Source organism: Lissotriton vulgaris, chromosome 1_1, assembly GCF_964263255.1.
Source record: "Lissotriton vulgaris chromosome 1_1, aLisVul1.2, whole genome shotgun sequence".
NCBI classification, from domain to species: Eukaryota; Metazoa; Chordata; class Amphibia; order Caudata; family Salamandridae; genus Lissotriton; species Lissotriton vulgaris.
The window spans coordinates 1,350,988,565-1,351,015,532 of NC_141685.1; the positions used below are offsets into that span (position 1 = coordinate 1,350,988,565).

The 26,968-nt window shown below is 44.4% G+C and overlaps 1 protein-coding gene across 1 annotated transcript in view; it reads right to left on the reverse strand.

Moving 5' to 3' along the window:
• ARHGAP9 (Rho GTPase activating protein 9) overlaps positions 1 to 26,968 on the reverse strand; it is a 580,228-nt gene that overhangs the window by 80,956 nt on the left and 472,304 nt on the right. The window contains exon 17 of the mRNA XM_086966621.1: positions 4,685 to 4,790. Coding sequence (XP_086822747.1) covers positions 4,685 to 4,790 — 106 coding nt within the window. The remainder of the gene's footprint in view (positions 1 to 4,684; positions 4,791 to 26,968) is intronic.

Here is a 26,968-nt window from a genome sequence, read left to right on the forward strand (position 1 = left end):
AGACCCATGACAATGGGTCCCACGTCCCCGGCAAGGCAGAGGCTGGACAGCTTGCACAGTCCTGTGGCTCTGGACAGTACGTGCCGAGGCACCCCTTCCGTTGCCACGAAAGGGGCGAAAAGCAGACTGCACTTGGCAAGAGGTAGAAGCGAGGTCCAAGGACCTGGCCATAGCCCTGGAGTCCTTAAAGCGCTCGAGCGTGTTCTCTCCTTTGTCACCAAACAAGCGGCAGCCATCAAAGGGCATGTCCAAAAGCGTTGATTGGACATCACCCAAAAAGACAGTGGATTTCAGCCAGGCGTAGTGTCTCAAGGCTACTGAAGTTGATATCATCCTGCCCAGCGAGTAAGCTGTGTCCAGCCCACAAAGTATGGTGAACTTTTCTGCGTCTCTCCCTCAGAAACTGCATGACAGAGCACAGCCCTAGCCTCCTCCGGACACTGTGGCAGTACCTGCACGACCATGTCCCACACAGAGTGAAAGCAACAGCCCAAGAGACATGCAGTGTTCACCGACTGCAGTCCTAAGCTGGAGGCAGAAAACATTTACTACCCAAGGTGGTCCAGCTTCTTGGATTCCCTATCAGGTGGTGTGGTAGGGAATGCACCCTTGAAAGTCGAGGCTTGGACCCCCAAGCTCTCAGGGGTTGGGTGTTGGGAGAGGAAAATGGCGTCGGGCAATCATCCTATCCACAGGAGCCCTTGGGTTCTGTTTGGACCGAATGCCCAAAAAGATGTCTGTGAGGGCCTCATTGAAAGGCAGCAGGGGCTCCGAAGAGGCCGCTGTTGACTGAAGCACCTCGGTCAGGAGGTTAGTCCTGACCGCCACCATAGGAACCTCAAGGTTTAAGGCCTCAGCCACCCTATGCAACACCACTGCATTTGATGCACCCTCCTTCTTAGCCACAGTAGGGGGAGATAGCATGCCAAGTTCTGGGGAGGTGTCCAGACCACTGGCCTCACCCAACTTCTCTCTCCAGTACGGTTCATCTAACTGGTCTTGCAGAGTGTCCACACACCCCTCCCAGTCCCCCACAATCTCCTCTGGAAGCCAATCAGGGTGATAGGGAACATCAGGGGAAAACAGTGGTACAAAAGAACCGGTCGGGCCAGGTCCTGACGTCGGTCCTGACGTCGGTCGGCGCCGGTCCGGCTCCGTGTCCACATCGTACGGGAGACTAGGGTCGATGCTGGCTGGGGACACAACCGGGGGCGGAGGTGTCGCCACTAGATTCTGCACCATAGGAGGTGTCACAAGGTCGACCGGCACCAATCCGGATCCTGGCCTGGATCCCTGGAGGCCCTGTGGTGCCGGAGCTGAAGCTGCTAGCTTTAAAGGCATCGAGCCCCCAGCCAAGTCCGCAGGGCCTGCAGGCGTGCTGGCGGAGTCAGGCTGTTTAAAGATCGAATGGAGGCTTTGTAAAAACTATGAAGTTGGGCAGGGGTCACCCCAGCTCCCGAAAAGGAAGAGAGGCTCGGGTTCGACCCAACATGCTCCGCGGGCGGAGCCGGACGACTACTTTCCTCAACGTGGGTCGCATTGGCTGACGGACGGGGAGAACAGGAAGCGCGACAATGCTTCTTCCCCTTCATTTTGTGCTTCGACTTACCCGAAGACAAAGACTTCGACGATGAGAGCTGGTGATGGCTCCGCAACCAGTCCCGCAACCTTACTCTCGACCGGGACCTCGAGCGGTGCGTAGCGGATTGTCGGGCCTCGAGACGCTTTCGGGACCGCTACCGCAAAGTCAGTCGGAGCACGACTTCGGGTCGTGGTCGCGCTCCAAACACCAAAGGCACACGAGGTGCGGGTCTGTAACTGACATCAATTTGCGACAGGAGTTGCAAGCCTTGAAGCCGGTTTGAGGACGGGACATCCCTACGTGCACCAGGAGTCGAACGACTCAAAAAGATGTCAACAAAAAGTCACAAAAAGAGAGTCAAAAAGTGACTTGAGGTACCGCTCTCTCTGGATCTGCGCTGGCTGGCGTGGAAAAAGAAAGAACTGACGTCAGCACGCAGGGGCAACATCCATGTAGATACCGCGACGTCATTCCGGTGATCATGACACCGGCGAACGCGGTGTCGACTGACGCCACCGACCGATGTACAGGTGTACTGCTGAAGAAAAATTCCCCAGATCCAGTCTGACACTTGGGGGAAATTCTAAGGAGAGGAATCTATAACTAATAGTCTCTTTCAAATACATGTGTTTCCCACCTCCTCACTTACACGTTCTGCAGATTTTTACAGTACGGCACACGGTGGACACCCCCTCTTCCTAGGGGACAAACTGCCACAGGAGAGAGGTTCACCGGCCAGAACTTAACTTACAGGTTGATTTATCAGTCCCCATTCCCAACCTGACACTCCCAAGCTTCTTTCCTCTATTTGCACTTCTCTTCCCTCTGCCCCCTTCACTTGAGAGAGGGGGAGCAGCTGGGCACCTTCACCTCCATCCGCCTTGGTTTTCTATGGGTATTTATGCTTGTATTTGGGGTTTTTGTTTCCTTTCCCTTCTCCTTCTTGGTTTGTAGGGAAATATTACATTACTGCACTATACAAGGGGATATTAAGGAGATAACATGTATCTGTTGTGCTACTCTTACAAGTGATTGTTCAAGTAGGTGCAAACCTGTGTGAGCATGCGTACCGCAAGTACACTTTTGTTACACACTGCAGCATTTTGCACCATTATTGTATCTACAAAAAAGTAATAATTGTATCTACAAAAAAGTAATAAACAGATTTGTGTAAAAAAACAATTAGCTATTTTCTAAATTGGTTTGTGGTTTTATCTGGTGTGTTTTCACTTTATTACTGTTTGTGTGCTGCATAAATACTTCACACGTGCAGCACACATGAACAATGCAAAATGCCATGGTTTGTTTATGTACAGGAAGGTGTCGCTTCCTGTACATAAACAAACCTTTTTTTAAAAAAATCAATTTTGTCACTTTCATGTGTGCTGCATGAAGCAGCACACATGAAAATGACAGAATTGCATTTTAGGATTGTTTATGTGCAGGAATGGACACCTTCCTACACAAACAATCCTCTCCTGCACGCAGGCTCCCTTGCACTATGGTGCAAGGGTGCCTGCGTTGGCGCTAACTTGCTAAACTGCAGGGGGGGCTCTGTAAACAGGAACGTTCCTGTTTACAGAGCCCGCCCTGCAGGGTCGGGGGCCTTTGGTAAAACGGAGGACGTTTAAACATTTGATGGAAAAGGCATGACCCGCTTTTACGACCACCCCAGCCAGAAGGACTTCCGTGGCTATTTGGTGAGTGGCGTCGAGGAAGGGAGATGAGAGAGGTGATGCCCTCCCTCTGGTAACTCTGCAATACATATCAATTTACAGAGCGCAGCATAAGGAGGCACTTTGCATCATTAATTAATTTTAACAGTGTGCTCCCCAAGAAATGACATTGCTTTATGTGACTTTGTAGAAACACGCTGTTAAGTATAATGAAATTAAGCAAAATGTCACGTTGTGAAAATATGCAAATAAGGGGCTTCCTCGGCCGTGTAGTGGACACTATGGGCCACATGACCACTGGGAGTATACAAAGCCACTCTCCAGGGAACAAGGCTGTGAAAATGCTGAAACATGTAAGGAAGCAAAGAGTGGTTTAAATGGTGCAGCACAGACAAATAAAGGTCGAGTTTGGATTTAAATCGGAGTTGGGCTCTGAATGTTCTTGCCTGATATATAAATATAAGAGGCCTGAAAAGCAAAAAGAAGAAGAGGAATAAAAAGGTAGGTGGGATAGCACGGGTAGAGCAGCAGGTGTTTAAACATTTGTGTAAAAGCAAACAACACGAGTGTAGTAAAGGAAACGGGACAGGGAAGTGATTGTGAAATGAAGTGATGAAAAGAAGGAGCAAGGAGGCTGACAAGGGAAGAAGGGAATGTCGGGAATCTCCCTGCCCCAACAAGGATAAACCATATGGAAGAACTGGGAGGAAATGTCAGGGAAAGACAGGTGGATCAAATAGATCAGGGGAAGGAATAAAACATGGTAATGGGAAATTGAGGGAGTTGACCCCACCTAATGAGCACAATACAGAGGATTGTGTAGAAACTGGATGAAACACATCTGATGACAAAATTCTTCCCTAAAATGGGCTTTTACCCGGCTTGACTTGTCACTCATAGTGAAAATTACAAGGAAGCCATTTGACAGATTGGGGTTTTTGAAATCTGTATCACCAGGCTTCCTCTCCTCCAATTTCATATACAAGTCGCCAAAAAAGAAGCGAATGTTCTTGGTTTAACTATTCTTCTCCTTGACTCAATGAATTTCTTAAATATTTCCCTCCATTTTTTACAGAACTGCACCTCCAAGTTGGCCAATATGGCACCTATTTCCACATGGCTTTCCCTGATGTTAAAGTAACCTGTAAATTAGCAGATAGGGCAACAATCTGAACGATTGATTTTGCTACTGTCATTCAGAAGATAGCCATGCGTGCTAAGTTGCCGTTTGTTCAGCGCATTCATATTTCTTTGAAAAACAAAATGGTGCATAATTTTCCTGAATTTGAAGACAGAGTGTGGGAAAAAAGTAGACTATCCAAGGTAACTATTCCAACGTTGTTTTTTTATAGGTTCACCAAAATGTCCTTCCTACTTATGGTTCACCTCCATGGTATTAACCAGTTTACTCAAACTTCATCCTCACCTCTTCAGATGCTCGAGAATGAACTTGAGGGTGTCGTGGTTCGGTCTAGGAAGACTTCTAACCTGCTGCTTAATAGCCTCCACTTTGTCGGAATACTCAGGAAGTTCTGGCAGAAGACAGGATACAAAAAAGGTGGTTGGGAAGGATCCATGTTGCTTCACCAAAACAGAAAACAATACACTGGACAACAGAAATCAACCAGACCTTGGAACAATAGACAAAGAGCAAACATATGTGCAGTATATAACTGAAATAAGTATAAGCATTACTGAAGGTTCAACTTAAATGCTGAAATTTTGCATTGTATTTATATACCGCTTACTACCCCTGATGGGGTGTCAAACCACTTTTTCGGCAAGTAGCACGATACTCCGGAACCCAAAAAGGATTAGTAATGAATTAGTATAGGGAAATATTAAATTAATTTGATTGGTGGACAAGTTAGTCTGTTATTTGTATTGAAAAATGATAGTGGAGGGGTATAAGAGGGAAGAGTTTTCATTTACATAGCGCTTTCTACCGCTAATGAGGTGTTGAAGTGCTTTTGGCAGGTAGCAATCTACTCCGGAACCCAGAAAGGATTAGTGGTGAATTAGTATAGGGCAATAAGAAATTAAGTTGAGCGGTGTTTATGTTATTTGGATTGAAAAAGCATAGTGGAGGGATAGAAGAGGGAAGGGTTTGCTTTTATATTTATGTAGCGCTTGCTACCCCAGATGAGGTGTCAAAGCCCTTTTCAGCAGGTAGCACGCAGCTCCGGAACCCAAACAGGATTAGTGGGGAATTAGTATAGGGAAATATGAAATTAATTTGAGCGGTGGACTGTTAGTCTGTTATTTTGATTGAAAAGGATAGTGGAAGGATAGAAGAGGGAAGGATTTTGAATGGGTTTTTTGAGCTCATAGCAGTAGGAGGAGGTTTGGGATAAGTAAAGGGGAGGTGGAGGGGGAAGTTAGAGGGAAGGATTTAGAAATGCTTGTTTGGGAGATCTGAATAGTAAAATAGGTATGAGATGATGCAAAGAGGGGTAGAGAAGTGAAGAGTCTAGAAAGGGTTATTTTCTGGATCGTAGTAGTAGAATGGGATTTGGGATGAGTGAGAGAGTGAAGGTAGAGGATATATTGAGAGAGGTATACGGTGAGAAGTAGGTGATAGTCTAGAAAGGGTTATTTGGGGATCATAGTAGAATGGGAGTCTAGAAAGGGTTATTTTGTGGATCATTGTAGTAGAATGGGGTTTGAAATGAGTGAAAGAATTTAAGTAGACTATATATTGAGAGAGGTTTAGGATGAAAAATAAGGTAGTGCATTGATGAGAGTAGTAGATTGAGGTTAGAGATGAGTCAGAGTGGAGGTAGGGGATATGTTGCGAGGGGTATAGGGTGAGATATAGGGTAGTGCATTGGAGATGCTGAATTAGAAGCAAAGTAATAAAGATAAAGATACACAAATCCATGGAAGGTATATATGCATAAAGAAGGTAATTTATGTGGATTTAAATTGTAATTAATAAACTCAGACTTTCAAGTGTTGCTGTATTTAAAGTTGTTTTTTTGTTTTTTTAATGTAATTCAATAGTGAATCAATTGTAGATAAATAGTTATGATATGATAAAAGATGTATTTATTTATGCAGTCATCTATATATATGTTAAACATAGAATCATATAACCATAAGTATTATGTGCATTTGCTAAGCAGAACTAATGAATATCTATATATTTAAAAACATATTTTTATACATGTTTATACAAAGCAATACACACAGGTAGGTACACATCTATAGTCCAAATAAATGCTTATATACAGAGGGATATGCTGTATATTTATGTTGAGTATGGTGGTTATGTGGGGAAGAGCCAACTATTGAGTAGTCTTTTGAAGACAAGGTAGTCATCCATCTTATGTTTGGTGGTAAAGAGTTTCATATACTTTGGTGCTTGAATAGAGAAGGATGTGCCATCTACGTTTTGTTATTGTATGGTGGGATTTTGAGGCAAGGTTCCAATCTAGAGTGGATGTTCCTTTGCTGAATGTTTTTTGTGTAAGTCTCTATTCTATATCTTGGTCGTTGAAGGCCAAAGAGCAAGAAGTGTCCAAGAACCCTTGCAATGTATTTTTATGTTATTGCAATACTTTATGAAAAACTCAATAAAAAAGATTTTGAGTAAAAATGATTAGAGTCTCATGCACCACTCTCGTCTTTAGATTCTTTGTTGTGGCGGACATTCCGCTGCAGTGCTGAAAAAAATGACGCGTGCGTGTTGTGGACGGTTCCCGGCCGTCCTCCGCACACGCCCACTGTGAAGTCGGACGGCCGAGTGCCGTCTGAAGCAACGAAGAGGTTAAGGAGTTTTATAAACATTCCACAGTATCCCATCTGTTTCGTTTTACCACCTAAAAATATGCTTAATTGGAGGTTTGATCATGATCACCAATACCACCCTCCTATTATCCAGCTATGTGAGGACTTTCTTGCATGCACTATTCAATTTCTAACTCCCCTTGCCAGAAAGAGCCTCTGAATTAATTGTAGAAGAAAACCTCTTGGTATACACTGAAAATACCAGTAAATCAGTAGGGGCTCCATTGAATGAGAACAGAGGCCCTAGGGAGACCCCCAAACTCATCCACAATGATCTACAAAGGGATCTTGTAGGAAAGTGCCCTTTTTTTGCATGTACCACCCACTTTTTGCCTGACAACTGATGCAACCTGACTTGATGTGCCCTAGGTCCCTGCCAATCAGGTTCCCAGGGCCTGTATTCTACACACAATTGGCACATCCCTGCCACAGGTAAGCCCCTTGTAAAAGGTACCATGGGTACCAAGGGCACTGTGACCAGCCAGGGAAAACCTGTAAGACCTGCAGCACCTAATGTGCCACCCTTAGAGGTACCTTAACACACACACACTGCCACTGCAGTCAGTCTGTTTTGGTGCATAGAAAAGCGAAGAATGACATGGCACACATCCCTGTGTGCCATGCCTGCAATCCACTGCCCGAGGCCTAGGTAAATCACCCCTCTAGCTTGGTGCACTAGCCCTAAGATAAGGGTACAGAGGCATGAGCCCTGTACCTCTTCAGTGTCGAAGTCCATTCTAAGACATTATAAATGTAGTAAAGACATAAATAGTATATGGTCTAAGAGTTGGTCATTACAAACTCCACAGCTCCATAATGGCTTTACTAAAAACTGGGAAGTTTGGTAGCAAACGTCTCAGCACATTAAAGTCACACTGATGTCAGTGTGGGAATTTAATGTAAAATGCACTCAGAGGGCATCTTAGAGATGGACCCTGAAAATCAACCAGGCCTGGTGTGGTTCCTGAATGGCTGCCCACCATTTGCCGCCACAAGACAGGTTTCTGGAACCCTGGGTAGAGAGCTTCCGCTCTCTGGGTCCAGAAACAAAGCCCATCCTGGGAAGAGGTGTCATGCCTCCTCCACAGGATGTGCTGGGTTCACAAAAGGAGAAGCTGCAGCCTTTGGAAGCTGTCCCTGCCTTTTGCTGCCCCCAGCAACTCGTTCCCACTGGTTCTGGCCCCCACTTTGACTGGGAGAATCAGCAGAAAATCCAAGCTAGTCCGGTTTAATTACCAACTCCAGTCGCGGTCGGGGGGACCCTTCAGGTTGAGGCTGCGGGCGTCGTCATGAGGCATGAGGGAGGTTGGGGTGATAGTCAGGATCGGTGGGGAGACCTCCTTGTGGTGTTGGGCAACTCAGGCCTTGGGCGTCAGGTGCAGAGTAATGCAGAATCGCTGCGTCGTTGGAATCCGGAATCCGGAGGCGAGTCTTGGCTCGAGCAAATCTGGTGCTCAAGGGAGACAGTGTCTGTAATAGGGTCGCAAGGCAGGTTCTCCAGGCTCTGGGGGTTGCTTGCTGCTGGACTCGTCGGGGTTCTTGCTGTAGGCAGATCGTAGACGGGACATGCTGGTAGGTCTGGGGCCAAGGCAGTTGGTGTCCTCCTCTTCTTCCAGGGTCAACACGGCTAGCCGGTCCTTCTTCTTTCTTCCTTCAATCTGAAAGGCAAGGTTAAGGGTTACCCCTAAATATTAAATTTAAGGGTGTTAAAGGGGTGTGCAGGTCGGGACCAATGGTTCCCTTCCTTGGGGTGGGTACACCCCCTATTATGCCACCCTCCAGTGGGAGGGGGCATAAGCCTCTTCCTAATTGGTTGAGTCCCCTCATCTTCAAGATGGAGGGGCCTGGATGGAGGGGACTGAGATGTGTGCTTCACCTTGAGTCACCAACCTGAGGTATGGGGTTGGCAAAGGTGGGCACACCTCTCTTCGCCAGAAGACACCCCTACACCCGACACCCCACGGCCTTGGGTGGCCCAACCAACGGTGTCCAGGCATCCCCCAAGACCCCAACTTATCTCTCAAGCCAGTGTTCGCCTTCCGTAAGTCCCGACCCTGCAGCAACTCCCCAGAACCGAAGGCCTCAATTGCAAAGCATAGGGTCCCCTATGTCCATTTTGCACCCTGCACCGGCTGTCCCAGTGCCGCTGGTGGTGCAGCTCGTGTGCTGGTCGTTGGCCCCTGCAGTGGTATCCTTAACCCCAGGAGCTTTGCTTCCACACCTGAGTGGCCTGCTCGTAAGCAGTCTCTAAGAGTAGGCCCCCTTAGCACCATTGGCTTGCACTGAGCCGCTGCACTCTGCACCCGACTGCCCCAGTGAGGCTGGTGATGCAACTCGAGTGCTCACCTAGCCCTTGGGGAACCTTGGTCCTAACCCCCAAAACTCACCCTCGTAAGTCATGTACTGACACCTGAGAAACCGCTAACAATTCTTTCCCATAGAAACTCATGTAATGAGAGTTTGGGCCTAAACATGTCTAAGTATTAAACTGTTGTATGAAGAAAAGAGAACTCAGTTGCAAACCATAAAAAGTTGTACTTACCTTGTATTGAGAGATCTTAAGGTGTGGTATCTAGGCATACCACCCCCATACTCAAAGTAATCCAAGAGTAATGAAAAGTAATTACTGCGTAATTTAAACTGTTTCCAAAGCATATACAAACCTGTAACAGTTGTAATTTCAAGCACAACTGCATTTTCTTGAACAGTCTTGCATTTGAAAGTATACTTTACTTACATGTGCCAAGTCCTGCCTGGTTCTAAAAGAAAACGTAAGTATACCTTTTTTTATACTTATCTAATTAGTCTGGATTCGGTTTCTGAGTGTGTGCCATCAGCCTTGATTGAGTGAATACAATAAATGCTTAACACACCCTCTGGAAAAGCCTAAACTGCTCGGCCACATAACTAAAAAGAGAACTGTTAGTACTTACCTAATTTAGCCTCTGCTATACCCATGGAGACTCCCTGGACTCTGTGCAACTATACCTTCCTTTGGTATAGTATATACAGAGACAGCTTCCTACAGCTCTCCCACTCCCAGAGGATCTGAGGATAAGCTCATCATCATACAATAGGATATCTGGGAAAACAGTGAAGTGTAATAGCCACCTGAGGTTTCTTTAATTTATCCTTTTGCACCTCATGTGATGCTAGGTGCACAACTCTCATGTTTTGGAAAAATGTCTGTATCAGGGAAAATACTTTTGACACTGTACAGCTTCTTCATCCAAAAGTGTGGTGCCCAGGGAACAAATTACTCTCTTGCAGTGACTGACCTGCCAGTTGCAAGTCATTCCAGGATGCTGATGAAGATGGCACTAAAGAACACGTTACTCTCCTTCCATAACGATGTATCATGCCTAACCAAAAATGAATGTGTCCTCATATAATGCAACTGGTGCTATGTAAAGAGCTCTGATACCCGACTCGGGTCAAGTTCGTGCTATATAAAACTCAGCAATACCTCTGAGCTTCAGAGGACGGCATCGCATGGCTCTGCCCTGACGTTGTCCATGGATATGACGTCAGTGGAGCCATATAAGTCCCTACGGGCGTAGTGACATCAGTTTTCTACTGTGAAACTTTTCTGCGACAAAACGTGGAGCCAATACTAAAACTGAATGTGGGAACTGTGTGCTAAAAACGGTTAAACATCTGTTGAGACAACAATGATAATAAAAGAAAAAGAAAATGATGATGAGAAACATCACAATGCATTGTAGAGAAGAACACTACATAATGGAAGAGCCCAAAGGGCGAGAGCAGAGTACTCGCCCCACAGAAACAGTCTTGCATAAGCGAAGAACTAGACCCTCCAATGTGGCAAACAGCAAATTAATGATACGGGAAACGACAAGCAGTCTGCAATCAAATGAATGCCAAGGTAAACTACAACGAGACCTGGACAGCATGAAGATAAGGCAAGTGATAACATTTCTGCAACTACAGAGAATGTCTAACCACGGCCCCAAAAATGATCAATTGACTGCAACAGAGTCAAATAGACCCCAAACTAACGGACAAAACATCAGGGAGGGGAAGGGAGGGGAGAAGGACATAAGCAACCACCACACTGGAAAGAACGAGGGTGTACAAGCATGTATGGACATATGAGCCCACTACCCATTTGCGAGAATGGGCGGAGAAGCCCTAGGTAAAACAGAAGAAGAAGACACCCTGACCAGGTGAAGTATGCGAAGTAGACTAACAGGCGTGAAGACAGATATAACTGGTAGAAAGAGCCAGAGGGTAGAACCTAACCTGAAAAGGCCCTCGCAGAGCAGGGAAGATGGGTGGACGTTAAGTAATCTGCTGCTAGACTGTGTCTCTACCAGATACATCCTTTCTGAAGGTAAGTAACGTGTTCATCTGAAAGAGACATCTAGCCGTAGATTCCTTAACTTAGAATAGATACCAAAGCTATACCCCATTGGAGGCTGGTCTGCGACTCAACACCACAAGGTTTCGTAAGAGAACCAGTCCACCAAGAAGATGGACTAAAACAGGTGGAGACCGCAAGTGAACGCATGGCTGACACTACACCATTAAGCTCCGGAAAGGGAGCATCAACAAACAAAGGCAATGGCACCACAGCCCGGAGAAAAACAGTTTGAACTACACCCCCTAGGAAAGAGCGAAGGAAAATCTTACCGAGTTGAATGGCCAGTACACAATGGAAGAAATCCATGAGCTTCTGCAATAAGAGACGAAGCAGAACTATGCACAGGATCCATGGATCTGTGTACAATTATGTCCCAGAGAAAGGACAAAGCAGTATGACAAAGTAAGGCCGCACAAAATAAGCATACACAACAGTGGATACCAAGACGGACATGTGTAGAGACAGATGTCACTCATGCTGAAATATACAAAACCATACCTAGATATAGGGAAGTGGATAAGAGGAATACGCTTATACAGACTGGGTGTACCGTTGAATTCACACCACACACATGCAGAAGCACAGTAAACGAAGCATCGACAGCACACGTGCGTCAGCAGAAATATACAGAATGTACCACCAGGTAGTCATACTGACCAACCATACACAGAAGTACAATGGTGAAAGAAAACTGGCAGAAGCTGGAGACACATACAAGGCTTGCTGTCATAAGAAGAAAGAGACGGAGCAAGCGTGCTCCCTCGTAGTGTGTATATCTCACTGCACACATACACACATACACACATACACACACACCACACACACACATATATATATATATTTATATTATATGCACATACATCTACAGATAAATCTATTATATATATATTATATATAATAGAGCTGTGGAACTGATAGAAGGCACGGAGTTGGTGCTGATTGCAAGTACTCATCTGCAGAGATGTATCCTCGGTGTGGGCCTCTCCATAGGAGGAAAACTCTTTTTTGTATATATATATATATATATATATATATATATTACCTACTGGCTATCGCCAGTAGGTATATATAGTTAGAATTTTTTCCCTATGGGACTTTTGAAAATTCTATGTCTAATAACTTTGGCGTTTGTGGACGGAATCGGCTGAAATTTTCAGGAAAATGGCACATTTTGTTTCTGAGCAGCCCCTGAAAATTTGGTGGGGTTTCGTCAAGGGGGGGCTGAGAAAAAAGGGGGGTCCCAAAACGCGTTTTTTGCATTGAGTTTTCCATAGGGCGGTTGGACTCACTTTTAGCTCGAACGGCTGAATGGATTTGCACGAAACTTGGCAAAATTGTAGGGACTGTTAGCCCGATGTGCCTTTGCTAGGTCTCAATATATGTGCTCCAGTAGTTTTTGAGAAATTAACGTTCAAACCAAGATATATATCTGTAACAGCGCTCTGGGCAGCGATCCGGTCCGCTTACTTTTCGCTTATCGGAACTTTGCGCGCAGAAAGCTGATTGGCTCTCCGGTGTCTGTCAACATTCTAAACAGTCCGGAGCGGACGCCATCTTGTCTCTCGGTAGGATCGAGAGAGAAGAAGAGGTGGAAAACGAAGGGGGAATTTAATGAAAGGGGGCAAGGTATCCCCCTCTTGACCCCCTAGGAATGTTGTTGGGGTTATTAAAGGGTCCCGTGGGGAAAATAAAAAAAAAATGATTTTTCACGGTAGAAGCGCGGCCGCGAACTGGTAGCGAAACGGGAATTCGCCATTTTGTGCTTCGTAAATTAAATTACTAGTTATAAGTGGGTGCGGGAGACGTATCCTAATCCCCTATGTTTCCTGAGGGTGGGTGAGGAGGCTGATATATGTTGATACATCTCTTCCAGCGGCTGTGCGTGAGCTTTTTTTTTTTTTTTGCTGCGTGACAGTCCGGAGCGGCCGCCATCTTGTCTCTCGGTAGGATCGAGAGAGAAGAAAAGGTGAAAAACTAAGGGGGAATTTAATGAAAGGGGGCAAGGTATCCCCCTCTTGACCCCCTAGGAATGTTGTTGGGGTTATTAAAGGGTCCCGTGGGGAAAATAAAAAAAAAATGATTTTTCACGGTAGAAGCGCTTCACGGGCCGCGAACTGGGCCGCAAACTGGTAGCGAAACGGGAATTCGCCATTTTGTGCTTCGTTAATTAAAGTACTAGGTATAAGGGGGTGCGGGAGACATATCCTAATCCCTTATGTTTCCTGAGGGTGGCTGAGGAGGCTGATATATGTTGATATATCTCTTCCAGCGGCTGCGCCATCTTGCCTTTTTTCGAATGCCACAATTTTGTCGTGCACGGCAGCCATTTTAGATTCCAGGCTGGTTCCAGGCTATCATCTAACCCTGCGGATGTAGTTTATGGCCCCAGCTGTAGAGAATTCAGACATGCCAATCCTCCTGATTCAGGCGTGTGAGTACTGATTTCAGTGCTAGTCTCCCGCCTCCCGATTTCTGCAAGCAAAAACCCGGGGGCATATTACGAACAACTAGCGATAATTTTTGTCTCTAACTTGTTTAGAGACAAAAATTATCGCCGCACATCGGCGATTTTTATCGCAGATAAACCTTGCTATTATCGCAGAAAAGTCAGCGATATTCATGTATTATCGACCTAATGCTCTTAGCCATGTTATCCACCTCCCATTGGATAACATGGCTAAGAACTGCTCAGGGCAGGTGTTAGATTTTGGAGATATTCGCGCTTAGCGCGAATATCTCCAAAAGTTGGTAATAGAAGGTAGCGATGTTAGGGACTGTTTCCAGTCGCTAACATCTTGGCACGCCACTTTGCATGTCATTAGTGATAAGTATCACTGACATGCAAAGCGGGGCCCAAGATGGTCGCTATCTCCTTTTAGCTGTCACTAACTGGTGTTAGCGACAGCTTGATAATAGGGAAATAATTTTATCTCCGCTTTCATGGTTTTTAAAGCCAAAAAAGCGGAGATAAACCCCCTTGATAATATGCCCCACGATTCCTTGGGGGTTTCAGCTGACAGGGCTTGGTATTGTGTTACATGGTAATTTTTCCATGAAACGTCAGAGGGTCGATGTAGGGGTTCTAGAAGAGGTGATAAACCATTTAAGCCTCATGAACAAGCGCATGGTCTTTTAAAGATTTGTGAAGTACTCGGGGCGGCGGTGTGTGTGTGCCCTCTTTCAGGAGCTGGCGGTGGGGCACTACCAGCAACTTGCCAGGTCAGGTAGTGTTCAACACGTGCATCACCCTTTCTCTGCCTGCTATTGCGCTCCATGCTTCGGAAAGGTAAGAAAAAGAACGTGCATTTGAGTTTGAAATGTCCGATCCTGCAGCAACACACTTCCAAAGCCCACACATGACAATAACCCGAATCAAGGCCCCATTCACCCGTTTTTAAAAAAATAGATAACACTCCAACAAAGTAAGGTTATAAAACTTTATTAACTACTAACTTTAACAAACGGAACAAAAACTAAAAACATTTAAACATTTCTCAACACAAAAAGCAACAATGGTTAGAAGCTGTCTTTTGTGCGAATAGTCCCAAGGCAGCACAACGTGCAGAGTTCTGGACGGCACCCAGGTGATGTCGCCTGGGTGCCGCACTGGTTTAGGGATCCTACAATGCTGCTCCGCAAAATTGGCGTGGGGCGTCCCGGGTGGGGCGGGGGGAGGCCTCGTCAGTAGCGGTCTGTTGTGCGAATAGTCCCAAGGCAGCACAACGTGCAGAGTTCTGGACGGCACCCAGGTGATGTCGCCTGGGTGCCGCACTGGTTTAGGGATCCTACAATGCAGCACAGAAAAACAGCGTGGGGCGTCCCGGGTGGTGCGGGGGGAGGCCTCGTCAGTAGCGGTCTGTGTCCAGTGTCACATGGCTGACACAACATGTACGACAGGCACCCAGGTGATGTCCAGTAAACTGCCGCACTGGTTTTGGTATCCTACAATGCTGCTCCGAAAATTGGCGTGCGGCGGCCCGGGGGGTGGGCGTGGGGGAGCCGGCGTGAACGGGCCTCCCCAGGTGGCGGCCATCTAGCTGAGTTGCGCTCGCTCTTGCGGCCACAGCGTCTCGCTCACCATGTTGTTGAGTTGCTCCCACTCTTGCAGTGCAGCGATAGGCGGCTGCCACATGGCTCTTAAAATGGCGGACGGCTCCTCGGTTTTGGGCCTGGTCCACTGAAATGGCCCTGGGACACTTTGGAACTCGGACGCTTGCCTGCTAGGGCTTGGGCTCCATTCTCGAAAAGCGTCCCCTCAGCCGTGAAGATTGTATAAAAGTCTTGGGGGCCCCCGACTCCCGCAGGCTTCCGGTGGGGAGCGGCTGCCATGATTGCTCGCGGAATGACCACGACGGAGCCACGAGATGGTGGTGCTCTCATGCTGACGCCAGCTTCAGTCTGAATGATCCAGAAACAAGGTGGGGCTTTCATCGTTTGGGAAAAAAAAATGTTCTAAACCAATGAAAAGTGTTATTTTTAGGTCATATGACCAAGCCTTCCATCTTTAGGAAACCAAAAGTAAAATGAACCAATGAAAAGTTTTATAAACAAGTCACATGACCTGTTATGCGACATAGGGCTACAAAAAGCGTAGAAAATCCGTTGGCACGTGAGGCGGCGTCAGTAGCGGACCGATGTGCGAATAGGCCGAAGGCAGCACAACGCGCCGAGATCCGGATGGCACCGAGGTGGTGTCCAGCAAATTGCTGCACTGGTGTGGCCATCCTACAATGCTGCGCCGAAAGACGGCGTGTCCAGCTGAGTTGCGGTCACTGTTGCGGTACAGTGACTCGAACGCGCCGAGATCCGGATGGCGCCGAGGTGGTGTCCAGCAAATTGCCGTACTGGTGTGGCCATCCTACAATGCTGCGCCGAAAGACGGCGTGTTCAGCTGAGTTCCGGTCACTCTTCCGGCACAGTGACTCGAACGCGCTGAGATCCGGATGGCACCGAGGTGGTGTCCAGCAAGTGGCTGCACTGGTGTGGCCATCCTACAATGCTGCGCCGGAAGTCGGCGTGGGGTGCCCCGTTGGCTTATGAGGTGATGTCAGTAGTGGACTGATGTGTGAATAGGTCGGAACCAGCACAAGGCGCCAAGATCCGAATGGCAAGTCCTGGATGTTGAGTGCCTCAGTTGAGATTTCTGAGCAGTGCTTGTAGGACTGTCTGAAGCTTATTTGCACCTGCTGCAGCTTCACTAGGTCCGGCGGAACTTTTTGCCTTTTCCTTTCTGCTTCTTTTCCTACAATGCGTTTCTTCTGAAGACACGACCAGGTCCCTGAATGTGTGCAGGGGGACGCTATTGATTGAATGAACGCGCCGAGATCTGGATGGCACCGAGGTGGTGTCCAGCAAATTGCCGCACTGGTGTGGCCATCCTACAATGCTGCGCCGAAAGTCGGCGTGGGGGTGCCCCGTTGGTTTATGAGGTGATGTCAGTAGCGGACCGATGTGTGAATAGGTCGGAACCAGCACAAGGCGCCCTGCACTGTTGAGCCTTTTTCAATGTCTGTTTTTTGTTGTTTCCCCTCCATCAAAAACAAAACAAAAATACAAGGCGCCAAGATCCGAATGGCAAGTCCTGGATGTTGAGTGCCTCAGTTGAGAGTTCTGAGCAGTGCTTGTAAGACTGTCTGAAGCTTATTTGCACCTGCTGCAGCTTCACTAGGTCCGGCGGAACTTTTTTCCTTTTCCTTTCTGCTTCTTTTCCTACAATGCGTTTCATCTGAAGACACGACCAGGTCCCTGAATGTGTGCAGGGGGACGCTATTGATTGAATGAAAATGGCGGCTTGACACAAAGCTGACTCAAGCGTTACTGTTGGTGCTATACAGACAAAAATTGGTTTTCAGTTTGTACATTCTTCAGGTTTTTTTTTTCCATCCAAGTCTGATTGAGAGTTTGTAGAAAAATGGCTTCAGATTTTCCACATACTACTCTTCAACATTCTTCCTAAATGTAACAACTGAGAACGGCTGTTTCTGTTTCCTTTCAAAATGCTGCCACCAATATTTTCTGAATGGAAGACACCATCTTGTAGCATAAAGGGCCGAAAGGGGTTCTGGTCTGGCCGATGGTTGGTGGAGACATTTTGACTGTATCTTGGACCTGCCCGGCCTCGCCCAAAATGGCGCCGGTATAAATGGGACTCGTAACTCTTTGCCCGCAAATGTATATCTAGAAAATGTTATTGTAAGTGGCCCTGTCGTATTTTAATTACAAAATGTACGTCCACCGATTCCGCAACTGTTAGACACCTTTGTTCTTGTCACCTAATGGCCCGCTCGTTACGTTCTTCTACAGTGTAAATGTCTCCTCATCATATACGATTTCAGTTTGCTCCGTGGCCGGCCCACGTGGTTATAGGCCCGTATTTGTATACTGACATTTTCACAATAAAGGTTTTTAAAACAAAACACGGTAGTAGTATTTTCATTTGTAAAGTTTTTACTTTTAGTGACTGTTTTCGAATCAGTAAAAGGCAAGTGAAATAAAGCAGTCCAATTACATGACGGATAAAAGGTATAATATGTAGGAACGCAGTAAAGATAAATGGTCAAGGGCAGTTGTGTTTTTCATGTCTGCAACATAAAGTGATCGATAAGAATCTGATAATCAGGCGTATCGGCGACTAAGACAGCAGGCCGAATCTCTTTTACTCAACGGCTCCGTCATGGAAGGAAGAAACGCCCTTTTTCTCGAAAAAGGAATATATTTTACTTGCAAGACAGTTGTAAATTTTCCGGGAAAGTACATTAGCCTGGAATATTATAACATATGTTTGAAAAAAAAATATTGTTCGAAAATAATAAAAAGCGTAATTTTTAGGTCATATGACCAAGCTTTTCATCATTAAATTAACAAAAGTAAAATGAACCAATGAAAAGTTTTATTAACAAGTCACATGACCTGTTATGCTTACGTTACGCGCTGCGCGCCGCGCCTCGGATCACTTCCGGGTGCGCTAACGCGGCGTGTCATAAAACGCATTACGCGACAACGTAGGTCAAGAATATAGTCTAAATGTCTCCACCAACCAGCGTTCAGAACACAACCCCTTTCAGCAGTCCAAAAAGTTCTGTTAAATGACAACAGAGGGGACAGGCAACAAGAACCATCAGTCAAAGAGGGGAGGGCAAGTTCTTCTCTTCCGGGTCATGTTGGGGCGCTACCGGAACTGATCGAATTGGTAGTCTACAGTGTTTCTGGATGTTTCAGACTAAAGCTGGCGTCAGCATGAGACCACTACCATCTCGTAGCTCCGTCGTGGCCATTCCACGAGCAATCATGGCAGCCGCTCCCCACCAGAAGCCTGCGGGAGTCGGAGGCCCCCAAGACTTTTGTAGAATCTTCACGGCTGAGGGGACGCTTTTCGAGAATGGGACCCAAGCCCTAGCAGACAAGCGTCCGAGTTCCAAGGTGTCCCAGGGCCATTTTAGTGGACCAGGCCCAAAACCGATGAGCCGGCCGCCATTTTGAGAGTCCTGTGGCAGCCGCCTATCGCTGCACCGCAAGAGCGGGCGCATCTCAACTACATGGTGAGCGAGACGCTGTAGTCGCAAGAGCGGGCGGAAAACAGCTGAATGGCGGAAGAGGCACAGTGTAGCAAAAGCGGGCGGAATGGCAACTAAAACGATAAAGGGGCGCCCCACTACAGCTTGTCTTCAGGTCAAACGGATTGTGGGACAAGGTCCAGAATTGAAGAGTCATCAAAAGGCAAAAAGTTCCGCCGGACCCCGGGAGCCGGCCGCCTATGTCGGGGGCGATCTCAGGCTACACCAGTGCTATAATACTTGGGGAGGGTGTCGGAGCCAAGCGTCTTCTCCGAGTCCATGGCCATCACACCGCCCCTCAGGGGCCTCCGTCAAGCTGTTTAGGAAGGTAACATATCACATTGTTTTCTAATGCAGTCAGGTCCACAAACGACACTCACTTACTTTGAGAATAGTGAAGCTGCAGTAGGTGGAAATAAGCTTCAGACAGTGTTACAAGCGCTGCTCAGAACTCTTAACTATGGCACCCAACATCCAGAACTTATGCTATTTGAGAATGGTAGTGACATCGAAGCATCTCAGGGACCAAAACCATTAACGTACTTTCACGTATGAAAATCTTACTTGGGGAGGGGGCAGGAGCGAAGCGCCCCCTCCCAGTCAGCGCCACCACACCGTATGTTGAAAATCTGAAGCCATCGTTCTACAAAGTCAACCAAACTTGGATTGAAAAATCTAGAAAAATGTACAAACTGAAAACCAGTTTTGGTCTGCATAGCATCAGTAACAACGCTTGAGTCAGCTTTGTGTCAAGCCGCCATTTTGATTCAACAAAGCACAGGCATTGAAAAAGGCTGAAATTCAGAACTCTAAACTATGGCACCCAACATCCAGGAGCTTGCTATCCGGATCTTGGAGCCTTGTGCTGTTTTCGATCTATTCACACATCGGTCCACTACTGACATCATCTTATAAACCAACGTTATGTAAATAGTTTTTTAATAAAATGTTTTACCCTGTTTCTTTGCTGGTGTGTTGTCTATATTTTTAATATTTGCATAGGGTTTGTCGTTATTTTGTGCGGGATGGGTGATGGAGCCGAGCTGTCTTGCAGCCCTCATGGTGTGGAGCTCAGTTCATCTCACTATTTTCGTATTTCTCAAGAAGGGTTGTTCCTAATATTTCTATTTTAGCGAGGTCAAAAAGAGATCCAATTAGTGGCCTACTGATTTTGCTCGATTACTTTTATTTTTTTACACGATTTTTCACTATCTGCAAAGACTAAACAGAGTATTGCGACTTTGTGCTTGTTTGTAAATAGAGAATGATCCAAAGAGAACCAATTCTAAAACAGTAAATGCTTGGACAACAATCAATCAAATGGAGAGACAAGGAGGCACGACGGATTACAACGGGGGTAAAGGCCTGCGTTAACTACCCTTCAGTATCTGCAAAGAGAGAGTACTACTAAGGCAAAAGAGGGGAGGGGGGGGGGGGCAGCGTTCAAAGCACATCAGCGTGCATAAATACGAAAATGTTTTTATCTATCACGTACTTGACATTTTAAAGCTTTTCATATTTGCTATTAAAAAACCAATGAAATTCACAGAAAAAACCATAGGTTATAGTGGATATATAGTTAGGAATTTGCATTTACAAAACCTTGAAAATTCAATGAAAAAACCATAGGTTATAGGCCATATATAGTTAGGAATTAGCATTTACAAAACCTTATTTTACTCGCATAAAACCATTGAAATTCCATATATAGTTAGCTAACTATAAGCGCTAACTATATATCGCGCACCCGCAATCCACTGCTGATGATGTCACATATTACATCATTCATGACATGGTCAGTGACATCACTGATGACATCACTGATGACATCTCAAATGACATCACTGATGACAACTCAAATGATATCAATGATGACATCTCAAATGACATCACTGATGACAACTCAAATGACATCACTGATGACATCTCATTTGTCATCACTGATCACATCACTCATGTGATAATACAATGAACCTCTTCAGACTCTAATATAACCTTACATACACTCAGTATAAACAGACACTCACAGACTGTCACTCATCCATGGAGTTACTCACACACCTAGTCAGTCATGCAAAGAATCAATCACACCTCCATTTCCTCAACTATACAGTTATACACATCTTACTTATTCAAACATATAATAACACATATTTACTCTCTTATATAATCCCTGATACAAGCTCACAGTGATTGATACAGCCACTCACACATTCACTGGCTCTTATGTTCAGTTATTTATATATCTCAACTCTCACATGTATTGTGTTTTACATACGTACTTACTTGCACATGTAGCAATGAGAAATCCATTCACTCACCAACACACCCATGCACAGTCAACCGCCCATATAGCTGTTTCCACATGCACTCTTGAACTCATACTCCTAGTGAATCAACTGCTTACACATCTATGCACAGCCACCCACACACACACTCAGCCTCCCATTCAAATATTTGGGCAACCAATCAATAACCCATATGGCCACTCTTATAGCTACTGATCAACACATGCAGCAGCTTACACAACATCAAACATACTGATGCACGAATTAAGACAGTTTAGTCACTAACCCATGTACTCAGTGAGACACATTTAATCACTCACTCATACAGTCAGTCATGCACCTACTAAATTCTTCATCCAGACACTTATACATCCACTCATTCTTCAATATGTGAAACATATTTAAACTTTACAGACACATACAATCACTGGATGTTGTGATCAGTGATGTCATCAGTGATGTCACTGACCATGTCATGAATGATGTAATATGTGACATCATCAGCAGTGGATTGCGGGTGCGCGATATATAGTTAGCGCTTATAGTTAGCTAACTATATATGGAATTTCAATGGTTTTATGCGAGTAAAATAAGGTTTTGTAAATGCTAATTCCTAACTATATATGGCCTATAACCTATGGTTTTTTCATTGAATTTTCAAGGTTTTGTAAATGCAAATTCCTAACTATATATCCACTATAACCTATGGTTTTTTCTGTGAATATATAATATATATATATATATATATATATATATATATATATATATATATATATATATACTGTGAAACTTTTCTGCACCAAAACGCGGAGCCAGTACTAAAACTGAATGTGGGAACAGTGTACTAAAAAAGGTTAAACATCGGTTGAGACAACAATGATAATAAAAGAAAAAGAAAATGATGATGAGAAACATCACAATGCATTGTAGAGAAGAACACTACATAATGGAAGAGCCGAAAGGGCGAGAGCAGAGTACTCGCCCCACATAATTAGTCTTGCATAAGCGAAGGACAAAGCAGTATGACAAAGTCAGGCCGCACAAAATAAGCATACACAACAGTGGATACCAAGACGGACATGTGTAGAGATATAAAAAACCATACCTAGATATAGGGAAGTGGATAGGAGGAATACGCTTATATAGACTGGGTGTACCGTTGAATTCACACCACACACTTGCATGTATATATATATATATATATATATATATATATATATATATATATATATATATATATATATATATATATATATATATATTACCTACTGGCGGTCGCCAGTAGGTAGTTATAGTTAGGATTTTTTTCAATGTTAAATCTGAAAATTCTATTTGGAATAACTTTGGCGCCGGTTGACGAATCTGCCTGAAAATTTCCTCAAAATGGCCTCGCAGCGTTCCGGTCCTTCCCTGAAAGTTTGGGGGGGATTCGTTAAGCGGGGGCCGAGATAAAAGGGGGGTCCCAAAACGCGTTTTCCCCATGTTAATTTCCATAGGGCGGTCGATTTCACTTTCAGCCCGAACGGCTGAATGGATTTCCACCAAACTTGGCAAAATTGTAGGGACTGGTAGCCCGATGTGCCTTTGCTATGTCTCAAGATATGTGCTCCAGTGGATTTTGAGTAATTAAGGTTCAAAAAAATATATATATCTATAGCAGCGCTCCGGTAAGCGCACCGGTACGCGCACCGGGCGCGTCACGCGACTTGCGCGCAGAAAGCTGATTGGCTCTGGGGTGTCTGTAAACATTCTAAACAGTCCGGAGCGGCCGCCATCTTGTGTCTCGGTAGGATCGAGACACAAGAGGTGGCCAAAACAAAGGGGGAAATGACCATAATGGGGCAGAGTAGACCCCCCTTGACCCCCTAGGTTTGATGTGGGGGCCATAAAAGGGCCCCACGGGGAAAAAAAAAAAATTTTTTTTTTGATTTTCGCGGGGGGAGCGCCCGGTACGCGCACCGGGGAGCGTACCGGGGAGCGTACCATGGGGAAAAAGAATGACAGTTTCAAAAGTAGCTGATTAGAAAAAAAAATGTTTAGTTGTTTTTTTTATACATACACATACATATATATAAATGCATATGCACATATATATATGCATATATGTCTATATGTGTGCGTGTAGAGAGAGGTAGAGAGGTAGAGGTGTAGAGGTAGAGAGGTAGAGAGGTAGAGAGTAGAGAGTGAGTAATAGAGAGTAGAGAGTGAGTAGTAGAGAGTAGTAGAGAGCAGTAGAGAGAGTACCAGAGTGAGTAGTAGAGAGTAGTAGAGTGAATAGTAGAGTGAGTAGTAGATAGTAGTAGAGAGTGAGTAGTAGAGACTGAGTAGTAGAGAGTAGTAGAGAGTAAGTAGTAGAGTGAGTAGTAGAGAGCAGTAGAGAGTGAGTAGTAGAGAGTGGGAGAGAGTAAGTAGTAGAGAGTAGTGGAGAATATTCCAAAGTTTGGCACAGCACCACTTTCACAATGAGTCCAATCAAATCATATCACTTAGAGTACTTATTGAAGCGCTGAATCTTGCTGTATATTCAAATGCTTTTATTTTCCTTAAGTTTATGTACCACAGCCAGCCGAAATGTTTCGTTCTGTACAACAGAACTTCTTCAGGGCGTTCTTAGTTCCTTCAAGTTATGTCGGTATCCCGTTGTCATATAACTAGATATTTCTTCCAAATGTTAGACGAGACATAAGTATATTCTTATTAAAAGTGACTAGGTATCAATTTTACCCACACAATTCGGGCAGACTTGAGTAATTTATAGCATCCTCAAAGTCAGTCTTTCAAAAATTCCAAAGTATAGGACATGATAATCCAAATCCAAATGTTTCTCAAGAAAAGTCATTTACAATCGTTCGGAATATCGGTGTTTGGGCAGATATGATCCAGGGACCCCCAGTATGCAAGGGGAATTAGTCCCCCCTCTGCAAAGGCGCCAGTGGCCTGCATTGCAGAGAGGTGTAACAAGGGTGTGGCCTCATTACACTTCTCTGCAATGCAGCTCCCTCGCGCATACTGGAGGCTCCTGGTGGACTAGTTGACCCCAGGGACCCCCAGTATGCAAGGGGAATTAGTTCCCCCTCTGCAAACGCGGCAGTGGGCTGCGTTGCAGAGAGGTGTAACAAGGGGCATAGTCTCATTACACCTCTGCAATGCAGCCCCAGGCGCATACTGGAGGTTCCAGGTGGGCTAATTGGCCCCCAGGGGCCCCCAGTATGCAAGGGGAATTAGTTTCCCCTCTTCAAACATGCACGGGGGCTGCGTTGCAGAGAGGTGTAAAAAGGGTTGTGGCTTCATTACACCTCTCTGCAATGCAGTCCCCTGGCGCATACTGGAGATTCCTGGTGGGCTTTCAGGTCTTATATAGTTAGGAATTAGCATTAAAAAAACCTTTGAAATTCACTGAAAAAACCACAGGTTTCACACCAGTTATAGTTAGGAATTAGCATTTAAAAAACCTTTGAAATTCACTGAAAAAACCATAGGTTTCACACCAGTTATAGTTAGGAATTAGCATTTAAAAAACCTATTAAATTCACTGACAAAACCAGTTATAGTTAGCTGGAAATTTTACTGATATAAAACCAATGAAATTCCACGTTATAGTTAGTTGGACTCACTATAACTTGCGCGTGCAATGCACTGCTGATGACGTCACATATTACATCACTCATGACATGGTCAGTGACATCACTCATGACATCACTGATGACACCATCCTTGTGACATAGTGACAGACCTCCTTTCACTGTAATGTAACCCTTGAAACACATATTCAAAAATAGAAACTGAAATTTAAAAAAAAATGGAGATACCCATATCAGTTACAACAAGCAATTCAGTAATTCCACCATCTATATGCACATCCAGTCATTCACCAACAGTTCTATATAGTCACTCATACATATACTCACTCATCATATGAAGTGATACACCTATACATCCTGTTACACACCGACAGTCATCCAAAAGTTACTCACACACATACTCACACGTGCAAATAAACTATTGAACATCCATTTATTTGAATATAGAGTTATACACGCACTTCCACCTTACTTGTATTGAAAATTACACATATTTATTCTCTTAAACAATCACTTATAGAAACACATACTTATTTAAACAGGAACTCTTACAATCTCTTACTCTCACATATACTCACTTATATACATCAATATTCACATATACTAGATTAAAACATATGTAGTTACTGATAAAGACACTAGTGAGACAGTCATTCACTCACTAACAAACACATATACACACTCATCCACCCATACAGTCCTGCACATATGCTGTCTTCAAAACACATACAAACAGCGAGTCAGTCACTCATGCATCTATGTGCTAAGTAATACCCCCACCAAACCATATAGACACTCATACTGATACTAAGAGAAACATCTAATAACCCATATACATACGCATGTAGCTACTTACCAACACATGTAGCCACTTATACACAAAGTGAAACAATAATATATATATTTAAATATTTAAACATTACTCACTAATATTTATTTTTCAGAAAGACACATATTCACTGGATGGTGTCATCAGTGATGTCATGAGTGATGTCACTGACCATGTCATGAGTGATGTAATATGTGACGTCATCAGCAGTGCATTGCACGCGCAAGTTATAGTGAGTCCAACTAACTATAACGTGGAATTTCATTGGTTTTATATCAGTAAAATTTCCAGCTAACTATAACTGGTTTTGTCAGTGAATTTAATAGGTTTTTTAAATGCTAATTCCTAACTATAACTGGTGTGAAACCTATGGTTTTTTCAGTGAATTTCAAAGGTTTTTTAAATGCTAATTCCTAACTATAACTGGTGTGAAACCTGTGGTTTTTTCAGTGAATATATATATATATATTCACAGAAAAAACCATAGGTTTTACACACGTTATAGTTAGGAAGTAGCATTTAAAAAACCTATGAAATTCACTGAAAAAACCATAGGTTTGACACATGTTATAGTTAGCTGGAAATTTTACTGACATAAAACCAATGAAATTCCACGTTATAGTTAGTTGGACTCACTATAACTTGCGCTTGCAATGCACTGCTGATGACGTCACATATTACATCACTCATGACATGGTCAGTGACATCACTGATGACACCATCCTTGTGACATAGTGACAGACCTCCTTTCACTGTAATGTAACCCTTGAGACACATATTCAAAAATAGAAACTGAAATTTAAAAAAAAATGGAGATACCTATATCAGTTACAACAAGCAATTCAGTAATTCCACTATCTATATACACATCCACTCATTCACCAACCGTTCTATATAGTCACTCATACATATACTCACTCATCATATGAAGTGATACACCTATACATCCTGTTACACACCGACAGTCATCCAAAAGTTACTCACACACATATTCACACGTGCAAATAAACTATTGAACATCCATTTATTTGAATATAGAGTTATACACACACTTCCACCTTACTTCTATTGAAAATTACACATATTTATTCTCTTAAACAATCAATTATAGAAACACATACTTATTTAAACAGGAACTCTTACAATCTCTTACTCTCACATATACTCACTTATATACATCAATATTCATATATACTAGATTAAAACATATGTAGTTACTGATAAAGACACTAGTGAGACAGTCATTCACTCACTAACAAACACATATAGACACTCATCCACCCATA